Below are 12699 nucleotides of genomic sequence, written 5' to 3'. Positions count from 1 at the left end.
AAAATAAACTTTTATTAGATGATGGATTTGTTCAAAGATTCAAAATATAGGTATGTCATGTTCAAAAATTATAAAAGTCTCGACTTGAATTTAATGTCCAATGACAATTTGCGCTTTAAGGAATCAAGTATTTTGCTACCGTTAATTTAACAATTACATTAATACTTAAACAAAACTAAACAATAATAAAATTTTAGAAAACTGTATTCTGTGACCGATTATTCTAAAAAAAAGTTATTCTATAAATAAAAATATAAAGAAATTATATTTATATTTTAAGAAAATATTTTTAAATCTGCTGCATTTTTTAGAAAATAAAATTACTCTAAAAAGATAGATAAGTAAAATATGTATTTTTTTACACGCATTTCTTCTATAAGACGTGTATAAGACTTAGCGTAACTTAAAAATTATTAATCGCTAGCAATTTATAACAAATAGTATCTGAATATATTTATTTAAAATCCAAAATTTGAAGGGAATAAATAAATTCTAAAATTTCTCTTATCCTTTGTTCAAACATTAGCATGCAACTTTCTTTCACTTTTAAACATAACTTTGAAAAAGTTTTGTAGAAAACAGGGCATTTTGGGGCTCACCGTAAAAAAATTAATAAGTAATTAAAAAATACTATTAAATTTAATTTTAAAAGAATGTCGGTATAAAAACGTTTACTTCCCTGAAAATTACTGTTATTTAAAAAGGAATGCTTGTTTTTCAAGCAGATAAGTACTGCTATTTTAACAAAGGAAAACTGTTATTTTAATTTAAAAATAACTCCATAAATTACAACTTTAGCATTGTAATCGGTGCGAGCCAAATACGTATTACCAGTAAACGGCGTGATTCGAACCCATGTCGCCTCGTTGGAAAGCGAGCACTCTGGCACCAGAACCACAACAAATCCAATGTTTTCATATGATGAGAAAACGTGAACTATCTTTATCTTAAATGTCTAATTAAAATCATATTTAAGTGTAGAAATGTTTAAAACTATAGTGACCCACCCTTATAAAAATGACTGTCGATTTAACTTCGATTCATCAAGGAAATAGAATCATAATTTTATTTATGCGATCAAGTATAGAAAATAATCGCAGCATGATTTAAAAAAAGATAAAGTTGCATGTCAAGTTGCAAAACTGCATATCAAAAATTATAATTTGAATTGATAGTTTTAATTCATTTATGATTAAAGAAAAAAACAGTGAAAAACTGTTTTGTGAAAAATAGCTTTAAGCCATCAAATATGAGGGGAAAATCTGTAAAAAAAATCGGAATTTTTTGCAGCGAGTGGGTAACGATTATAAACAGAAAAAAAATCTGTATTTATCTTCAAACAGTTTTTTCGCAAAATAAATGTTTTTTTTCTGTAGAATTTACAGTTATTTTTTACAGTACGTCTAGTTGCTTCAGGAAGAATTTTAAACATTCAGAAAAATTCTAAATCTTATTTTAATTCAATAAAATTATGAATGTTGAGTGTTTAAATGTAAAATAAAAGACACGTGACATAAGAAAAAAAGTAATATTACTTACAAGGAGACACGGTAGAATAGACGGAAAATGGCAAAGGAGGAGGCCTAGGTGCCACAGATGAAGGAGGCATCGTCAGAGGACAGTGATAGCAAAACATCTACAAAAGAATAATAACTATTATCGTCTTATAATTATGCACATTTTTCATACACTGTGAAAAATTAAGAATCAAATTACGGTATCAAGTACCGGCACTTAAGGTACACCATCCGTAAAATCTATTTTAACCGTGAAATACTAAACAGTAATTTTTACAGTCATATTTATTAAATTTCAGTGATTCAGTGATGTTCTAACTATGTACAGCGACAAAATTAGATTTGGATAGCATTGACAGTTTTTTTAACGTAAAAAAGATATTTTCGAACATTGGAACAATATTTAATACAAACTTAGTACAATATTTAAGAGTCAAATAATTAAACAGAAAACTGGAAATGCTGATCGTGCAATTGTAATCATAGTATAAATTATTTCGTTCAGTTTGAATGCATGCTTATACAATTTTCAAAATGAAGTTAGAAAAATTTGCAACTAATATATCCTGTGATTTATAAACATTTAATTAATTTTATATATTATATGATCTTATATTAATAAAAGTTTAAATTTGAGTTTTTTGTGGGCAGCAAATTTTTTATTCTTGCATAAATTCTGAGCACCTTCATTCTACAATGTATGGGCACCAGAAGAATATCTAGGAAAATGAAAAAAATATATATATGGCATATCTCTGTTAATAAAACGTTTCTCTCTTCCGTGGTAACCAAGAAGCATCATTGAAACTAAAATTTAGCTCTAAATTATTATTGAGCCAGAGTAAATTTATTTGCTTATTTTTAAAAAAAATTATTTGTTGATAAGTACTATTCACTGTCAACCCTTTTTTACCTCCCGACGCAAATATTATAAGAAGTTCTAGATCAAATTACGGTAAAAAGTACCGGTAATAAGGGTTTAGGTACTTTTTACAGTAAAATCTATTTTCATCAGAACATGCTACGGAATAAAAATTCTAATATACCATAATTTTTATAGTAATAATTACCTTAAAATCACTGAAACAGTCTAATTAAATAAGTAATGCTGCCACAATTATAATATAATATTTTAGGGTAAAGTTGGATTTTATAGTAAAATGGATTTTAGAAAGGATTCACCCAAAGTACCGGTACTTTATACCGTAATTATATCCGGAATTTTTTGCAGAGTAGCTCGTTTTATTTAAGCTTTACGCCATCCTCGCGAAAAAAGGATTTTCATTCAGAAACTTGTAAATATGTATGTTTCACATAAACAGCTCACTCACATATTATTTCAGTTCAACGCGAAAAAAAAGCAAATACTTTTTTGTCACCGTTTAAGTGAGTTCTTACAAATTTATTCAAAGGTTAATAACAAAAAAGATAGAAATTAAATCGTCGGAGCTTGTTTATTTGTTGAAAGTTAAAATCTGTTCAACACTTTTCCATTTCATTCAGCAGACAAACTAGCTTTCTCGTACTGATTGAATGATCTGACTTGTCAGATTTCGATTATGTTGTTTATTTTTCCCTTTGTAATCAAGTTTATTTATGAAAAAGATCAAGTTTGAAAAAACTGAAATGTTATGCTTAGGTACATTGTAAAAAATTTCGGATCAAGTTACAGTAAAAAGTACCAGCTCTAAGGATTCCAGTACACAGAGCAAACATCTGTGGTAAATTTACCGTACTACATAGTAATGACATTTCTAATTTTAAAAAATCATAATTCTGGTATTAAAAACCAATATATATGATTTTTAAACCATTCCAGTTAACCGGAAATTCTGATTTTCCAAATGATATTTCTTATTAAATCACATTTAGTAAAAATACAGAACTGAAAAGTAAATTTAAAAGGTTAAATGGTTATTATCCCATGATCTAATTTTATGCCATAATAAAATTACCAAATTTTATGACATTTATCAAATTTTATCACACTTAATAAGTTAATATTTTAAAGTTAATTTTATCAAAATCATTATCATCTTGGTAAAAAATACCGAGCTTTTTAATGCTTCCATAGAACCAGAAAAACGGTAAATTTTACATTATTGTGGTAGTTTGACATTACTTTTTTTCTCAGCACACTATATACTGTAAAATCTATTTTTACTGTAAGGTTATACAGAACAAGAATCTGATATACCGTATTTTTTTACAGTAATAATTTCTGTAAAATCCCTGAATCACTGTAATTAAAAAATATTACTGTAAAAATCTGTAATACTACTGTAAATACTACTGTATTACTATTAAATTTTACTTCAAAAGTTAATTTTACTGTAAAATGGATTTCATGAATGTTGCACCCGAGGTGCCCATACTTTTTACTGTAATTTGATCCAAAATTTTTCCCTGTATATGTCTTCTGAATTTATATAGTGTTTACATACACTTTACTGTAAATACTGTGACAATTCAATCCCCATATTAAACTTAAACTAAGCAAAATGTTAAATATTTGTCATAAAATTCACTATTCCAATTCCTTTGTATTATTTGAAGTACTTTCTTCATAGTTTTATTTCCCTCAGCTTTTTAAAAACAAAACTTGCATTTATGCTTTAAAATTCCTAAATTTCATATTCATAAATAAATCATATTTCATCTTCAGAGAACTGTTTTAAGTATTATTTGACTTAAATGTCATTCAGTTTTCCTCATCATATCCAATAACGTTCGTAAAAGATGTTTTCAAATTCGTTTTACGAATGTGATTGTAAATTTTAACTCGATTTTATTTACTAAACACACGTAGCTATAAAATGAAATCTATCTGCTTATACATTTATATTATTTCAAAGATATTGCTTTAGCGGATATAAACTACCATCGAGAAGTGAGTTTTTATTACATTTGGGACAATATTCTTTGAAATCCAATTTCTTTAGAAAGAATTCTTATTCCTGAATCCTCTCAAATTCTATTATAAACTTCTTTCGAACGAAAATAAAAACAGAAATGTATCTCCTTTAGAACTTTCAACTGATTCTTATTGGTTGAAATAAGCTTATCGTATTTTTCAAAGATCCAATAAAATAATATTATTTTTATTTTCCAAATACCTATAAAATTTCTATCTTACTTGAATGAATTTCAACAAATATTACCTTCAATACTCCGAAAAAGTACAGATAATTTAATAATGTGGATGTTACTAAAATGCATTATTATATTCGATCGAACGTATGATTATTTTCATATACGTGTGGTATTTTTACAAATAATCATAATCTATATGACGAAAATTAATTGAACCATTCGGTTCTTGGGAAACTGCCGCAGTCAAATTGAAAGAATCTCCAATATTTAGTAATCAAACTGAAGCTATTTTTATGTTCATTTCACACTGTTAAGAAAAATTCTATTCAAAATCTGTGTTTGCATAAAATCGTTTATTTGTCAGAAAAAGACTGTCATTTAAAAACGGATGCCTGTCTTTTCAGCACATAATTACTGTTACTTATTAACAAGCACCGTTATTTTAGCAAACTCTGTTGTTTTAGCAAACTCTTGTATTTAAATAAAAATTCTATAAAATAAGATTGTAATTGGCCTGAGCCGAGAGCCGTTGGAAGCTCTCGTGGCTCACCCGTATAAAGATGTCTGGCAACTTAACTTACCAAAATTATATCTAAAGAAATATGATAATCATGCAGAGCATCGATCTGACTGTGGAATCGAATAGCATTTTTATTTATACGATAATCAAAACCATGAAATATTTGCTCAAAAATAGGGGCTAGTATAGAAAATAATCGTAAAATGATTCGGACAAAAAAACAGTTATCTTATGGTAAGCAAAACTGCATGGAATAAACTAGAATTAGAAATGACGGTTTTAATCCGTTTATGATACGGATGAAAAACAGAGAAGGATTTTTTTATCAATAAAACAGCTTTAAACAGTCAAATATACAGAGAAAGTCTGTAAAAAGAACTAAATTTTTTACAGCGTGAGGATAACGGATAGAAAAAAGAAAAATCTGAATTTTTTTGTTAATTTTTTTAAGGAAAAATATGCTTTTTTTTCTGTAGAATTTGCAGTTAATTTTTGCAGGGCAGTTTAGTCCACATACCTAATATGGTAATCAGAAAATATGTTATTTAGTGCTAAAATTGCATGATTGATTTCAGGCAATTTCTAAAAAAACTAAGGTAGTAAAGGATCATTATTATAAATAGTCTTATTAAAGGTTAATTGTAATAGGTCTTAATAAATACAATCTTATTGAGTAATTCTTAGTGCATTCTTTTATATGTTCAAAGGCATACAAGCTGAATGTGAAGAAAAAAATCTAAAAGAGGAAAAAATACTGCTTAAAAATGCTTTTCCAATTCACCAGATACATTGCAATTATTTTACATATTACTATATACACAATACGTTAAATTTTGCAAATTAAAATCTTTGATTCCAAACGAAAGCTGTTCTACTTTATTATAATATTTTCGCTATTTATGGCACTAATATAATCCATTGCGGCAAATATTTGAGCTTTGACGGCTCAGAGGTTAAGGCACCAAGATGTAATTGTGAAAAGCTGGGATTCAATCCCCGGTGACTTGTGACCCATCCCAGCCTCAGACCAATGGACACCAGCTTTTCTGGAAAAAAGGAGTGGTCGAAGTGCAATGTTGACCGCATTCTCACCATCATGCCGTTAGCCACTAAAATTTTCTCCATGAAATGCTCTCAATTGACCTACAATAGACCTGCCTCAATTGACCTGCGGAATTGCTTCACTTTAACTGCTACTAAAAATGCCAGTCATATTTTTCTAATACCAGCTTAATTTCTTGAGAGAACTGAATAAAATTTTAAATAAATGAATTATGAGCTCAAACATAGTGTTAAGAACGATAATTCAGCTCTCACGATTACGGTTGCAGAGAAAGAATTTCCTATTTTTCAAATGGCAACAACTTTTTTTATGTCAATTATTCTTTGCAGCCTTAATTTTATTTTGTTTCTTTGCAGCATGTTATTAAGTTTTATTTTGAGGATTGAATTTTGCGCAGTCTAGCTACATCCAACTTTTGTGCCATTAAATAATTCATTAGAATCAAAAAGTCAAAAACTGACCACTTAAGATAAAGTCATTTCAGGAAGTTTTTTTAACGAGCATCTTTTACGTGTAAGAATTCCAAGCGTATGGATTCTAGGTTTAAAACAATTGTACTTCATAAATAGCTATATAAAAGACACTGTGCTAGCATTAGAGAAACTTGATTGTGGTTTTGTTTGATTTTTTTTAAAATTTGCTACAATGCATCTCACTCAATTAGCAGAGCTTTAGAAATCAAAATAAGTTAATAGTTGTTGTTATATTTCATAAACAGTCATCAAATCTTTACTTCCTTTGATGAAATCTTTACTGCCTTCGTGCCGTACGGGGTTCCAACTCAGCGACGATCATCAGATTGGCGTATGGGCCATATTAGCTCGGGTCGCCCGATTTCACTCCTTATTTCCTTTGATATCAACTTTTAAGCATATTAAGAAATTTGAACCACATACTAAGAACCATATACAAGTCCTAAGTATGCATTTCAAACTTACGTAATGGTGAAGCAATCGATATTATCGCCATTACTTAAGTTAAAATTAAATTTAATTAAGTAAAATTAAAGCTAATTAAATTAAATTAAGTAATTAATAAATCTAGGCACTTAAAAGTTAAGAGTAAGTAATTTTAAAATGTTAAAAAATCGGTATACTATCAATATACAAATTAGTTAAAGGTTTTAAATAAAAATAAATTTATTAGCGTCATACATTTATTATTATTATTTAGTGTTTTTGTTTATTATTATTTAGCATTATTTAGTGTTTGTTTTCTATAAACTTATTTCTATGATACGTATCTGTTTACGATATAATGAGTATATGTCATTTTATTTTCTTAATGCTTTTAAAAATCGAAATTAAATAATTTTGAGCATTTAAAAGCTTTTTAAGTATAAAATTTTAAATTAAATAATTATAAAGTATTAAAAAATAGATATGCAGTCAGTGTACAAGTTAATTAAATGCTTTAGATTATAAATATGCATCAGTGTTATATATTTATTATTATTTTGCGTTAGTTTTCTAAAGTTATTTTAACAACAGATATGAGTGTAAGATACAATTAGTGTATATGATTTTATTTTCCAAAAAAAAGCATTTAAAAATCAAAATTAAATAATTTTAAAAGCTAAAAAATTTCTTTTATGTTTAAAAGTCAAAATTAAGCAATTTTGAAATATAAAAAAATGGGTGTAACCGTAAAATCGAAATTAAATAATTTTAAGAGCTTAAAAATTTCTTTTATGTTTAAACGTTAAAATTAAACAATTTTAAGATATTAAAAAAATGGGTGTAACCGTCAATATACAAACTGCTTAAACGCTTTAATTAATAAATATTTAGCAGCGTTATACATTTATCATAGATTATTTAGTGTTTATTTTCTTCAAAGTTATTAGAAGTCTTAAATTCTAATTGAATTTCAGCCTGAATAGAATAATTCTGATGTCTTATGGCATTATGATTCTAATCTAATATTCTATTAGGATAATCATAATCTAAGATTTCCCGATCTAATATTTCGGATATAATTGTCTAATACATAATCTCATTCAATTGTAATTATGATTGAGTTAATTCTAACCGCATTAATTTCTTAATCAATTTCTAATAAAGATATTATGCTTACATTTTTATGGTGAAATTCAAATTACATGAACCATTCATATGATGTAATGTTAGAAAATGTTACTGATAATTTTTCATTGATATACCTTTGTTGTTAATGAAATGTGATTTGTATAAATATAAATCATTCACATAAGTTTTTATTTAATAATAAAAGATTAACTTGGTAAACTTGGTATTAAAAGCATGTATTTAATCTACCAATAAAACTTTTTTATTAATAAAAAAAACTGGTTCAAATAAACTTTAATCAATTAATAAATATATTTGCATTTCAAAACAATGGTACGTGTAAGTTTTTTTTCACATGTATATCATAAAGTAATAAAAATTTTAAGTTTCATTATAATAATTTTTTTATATAAATTTTTATTGTCTTATTTTTATCAAAATATAAACGCTCTAAGTTTTATAACTGAAATTGATTTAACTACTTATTTTTCTTTACTAAAATTGATTAGTTGTATAAATAAAATGATAATACCCTTTTTTAATTCACTAATAAACGTTTTCCCTTGAAAACAAAAATGATTATGAGACGTGGTTTTTTATTTAGTAATAAGCCTTTTCATTTGCATAACTTATAACAATTGACAAAGCTTCATTAAATGTTTCCATGAATAAATAATATAACGTTTTAATAAAAAATATAACCTTCAAACAAACGGTTGCAATTATACAGATGAAAATTATGACTATCTTTTATTTATAAAATAGTAAATGTTTTTATTTTTATAAATAAAAAAATGAAGATAAATTTTTTATTTTATTTATATTGATTCATAATGTAAATAAACAATCTTTTTTTTGTATACTAATAAATAAAAAAATATCACCATTTACTAAATAAATAATTATGAGGTCGGGTTTTTTTTTTATCAGAAAATAAATATTTTTAGATTTTAATAGAAATAATTGATAATTCTGTTTATCCTCGTATAAAGTTTCTGTTTGAACATATGAAAATGATATAGATCATTTTTATTGTGACGCTGTCATTTGAATTCAGATAGATCTATTTTTTTTTTTCACTAAAATGCTTTCCTTGTGTAAATGAACGTATGAAAATGATGCCCATAGTATCATTTGGGAATGAAGCTAGGTTTTTTGGTGTAACTATTTTTTTGTTCTGAAATAATAATAAAAAAAATAATAAATATAAAATATTTTGTCTGTTTCATATTTGTTGTAGAGATATAAATTATTGTTTCAATAATTTATATCTCTGCAAATAATATTAAACAATAATAATTATATACAAGCTTGGGCAAAAAACAAATTGATGAGATTTCTTCAAATACGTGATATATACAGTTAAAAAAGCAACGTTTGAGATAGTGTAAAAGAGTTAATTTTAAATAATTTCTTGTTAGAGTTCTAATTCAAATGATAAATTTTTATTTCAGAAAAACACACTTGTAAAATGCTGAATTGTGCAAGAACTTTTGAATATGTAACACAAACAATAGAAGTTTTGTTTTATGCTATAATTATACCTTATGATTGTAGAGAAAATTCACAAATTAGAGTAACCTTTTATATACAACAGTGTTCTTTGTCTTAGACCGAATTAAACTTGGCAACTTATTCATGGTAAAAAATTATTGTTTCTGTTAATTTATAATTTATTTCATTTTATAACCAGAGTTAAACAGCGCGCCAAGTTTTTATTTTCCAACTATCAAACCACAACTTTGTATCCTTGTAATTTTAAACCCAACTCAAAACTCAAGGAAGCTCCTTGGAATAGCATTGGGATAAACTAGTCTTTGTGAAGGATTTTTTGATGGAACTAACCACAATTGCGTTACGTGGAGAAAAAAAACCACGTAAACCTCCCATGGTTAGCCCAAATGCAAAGAGATTTTAACCTATAATCCGTCTACCACTGCGGATATTTTACGTCAGTACTGAGGTCAGTGCGAGCCGGAAGCAAAATTCGTATTAACTAATCACCGCTGCGATTCGAACCTCTGGGTGGGTGACCTTAATGGAGGACTGGTGTTCTATCCCCTGACCCGAACGCTATATCCCCGGCTCGATTTATGATTTATGATTTAAAAATCATTTTGAGTATTTCAATTTTATTTATTAATATTTATTATTTTAAATATGATTTAAGAACCAGAAGAAAAACAATTTTAAAAAAAGAACCCGATTCAACCCGATTTGTGAGTGATTTTTTCTGTTAATTCGGATCAATAATTCATGTGTTACAAACACATTATTTTAAGTATTACATGAGAATTATTTAGTTTATTTCATTTTAACCTTTAAAATATTCGTTCCATTTCCATAAATAAATTAAAATTTTCAAAATTAGTTTGTAAACACAAAAAATTGGAATTTAACTCCACTATTTCGTAGATTTCATGAGCAATGTATAAATAATAGTAACCACCGTTCTAAAAATTTTATATAGTTGGTTTAAGTTCTGTTTTAAGAAATTATTTACTGTTATCAAACGGCTTTTTTAACAACTAAAATCATTTTTACTAATATTATAAGGTCATAAATATTTCATCAGCATCGAGAAAATATACGTAGTTAAGTAATATGTACATGAGTGAATTAATATTTAGTCAAAATGTTTGAGAATTGTGATATTTTCTTTTCATACGTAAGTGAAACTGAAAATAAGAAATAAATTCTTTAATACTATTTTTTTCAGTTTTGTGAACATTACACGTAATGATGCGTTTTGTTTTAATTAGTTATGTGTTTCTATTTTTACATTGATCAAGTTAACATCTTTGAAAAGCAACATAATGTTCAATTATTTTGCTTCTTTGTTAAAGTATTTTGCAATAAAGTTTTTAATGCAACCCCAACCTGCCACCACATTTAATATTTATGATATTTCAATGACTCTATAAAATATAAAATACCTATAAATCAATACTCAATTAGTATGGTAATAATTCTTAACTATCGCAAAATTAAAAAATATAGTTTTCTTTAATACAATTAAAATTTGAATTGTTTTCTAATTCAAAATTACCTTGGGTTGAATAAAAAGTGTCATAACTTTACCTATAATATCTTAACCATAACCGTAGTCGGTTCATCATAGTTGGTTCTGTGATAAATATCATGGTTCATATCATTTATTATTATAAAAGAAAAAAAATTCTATTACTACAGATAAAATATCATTGCTGTTTCCTTCTGCATATCATTATATATATCATTTATTTATCAATCTGCAAAAAATCTAGTAGAAGCTCTTGGTATAATAAGCACAACTAGAATATCATATTTCTTTAAAGCATAAAACATATCGCAATAACTTCATCATCATTTTTTCACAAAGCCTATTATTGACCATATCACTTATCATCCCACTATCTAAAAAGTACCAGTCTCAAAAAACATCCTTTGAGTTATATAAAGCCTGTAATTGGCAGTATCAATCTCTTAAAAAGTATAATAACTCTTTCGTAAAGCATAAAGCATACCAAAACAATATTTGTATCGTCATAGTTCAATAAAGTACAAGAGACAAATTTATTTAATTCGACATTTTCTTGAAGTTCGCTATGAACTTAATACATAATTCTTTTAATGATTTTCAGGTATAGTTCTCACTCATTAAACCTAAAAGTAATTCTTACAGTTTTAGCACAATGTTCTAGTCGGAAAATTTTCTTGACTCTATTATTAATTATGCTTGATTTGGAACGAAACCGTTAAACAGAAGGCAGTAATGCATTGAACAAATTTAATTTTCGAAAGAGAAAGGAAAAAAAGTGTGTTATGCGATCCTTTTATAACTTGTTGAAAATGAAGGGGTTGAAGAGAGGAGGGGGAACGTGTTTTTCTCTTAATTCTGCCGAAATTTTATCGGGGCCAATCTGAGATCTGTCAGCCTGGAATTTAATCAAGTGTTAATGAAGGCGGGTTAATTAGTCCGCAGTTAAAAGTCTCTTTCGCTTTCTCGTAATGCGTTTAGTTCCCTCATTAATCTGCCTGCAAGCAAAAGAAATGGCGGCTAACGACATTGCTGTTTCAAGCGCCACCTAGTGGCGAAATGCTGCTTCCTCTCGTTTCCTTTCCGCCTACTTGTTAGCGGAATCGGCGCCCGCGGGCTGGCAGACGACTTTTCGTAAATTGCGACTCGCTCGTCTCTGCCTCGGGATACTAAGATCGTCTGCTAGAACTATTAGAAAACTGAAATTTGGCAACGAAGATGTATGCAGGATCTCTGCTGCTATATATAACCGTTATCATTGTAGAAATGCATCAGGAATTTAGCCAATAGGGTGACGTTTTGTAACTGAAAACTCTTCCTCTTTTCCTTCCTTTTAGAATCCACTTTCTGAAAATTGCGATCGCAAAATTTAACGATAGAAATATAACGAGGGTACAGAGTATCGTTTGGTAAAAATGCCCACGGCTCTTCAATGTAAGTCCGATACGGAATAAAACTAA

The 12699-nt window shown here is 27.2% G+C and overlaps 1 protein-coding gene across 2 annotated transcripts in view; it reads right to left on the bottom strand.

Moving 5' to 3' along the window:
• The window catches only part of LOC107449984 (Dorsal root ganglia homeobox), an 87880-nt gene that overhangs the window by 50115 nt on the left and 25066 nt on the right, over nucleotides 1–12699 (bottom strand). For both annotated transcript variants that reach the window (XM_016065680.3, XM_016065679.3), the window contains exon 2: nucleotides 1540–1636. In XM_016065680.3, coding sequence (XP_015921166.1) covers nucleotides 1540–1636 — 97 coding nt within the window. The remainder of the gene's footprint in view (nucleotides 1–1539; nucleotides 1637–12699) is intronic.

The sequence above is a fragment of the Parasteatoda tepidariorum genome, chromosome 6, assembly GCF_043381705.1.
Source record: "Parasteatoda tepidariorum isolate YZ-2023 chromosome 6, CAS_Ptep_4.0, whole genome shotgun sequence".
In the NCBI taxonomy this organism is placed as follows: Eukaryota; Metazoa; Arthropoda; class Arachnida; order Araneae; family Theridiidae; genus Parasteatoda; species Parasteatoda tepidariorum.
The sequence above is the reverse complement of the archived record's forward strand: the minus strand, read 5'-3'. Positions and strand labels throughout refer to the sequence as shown.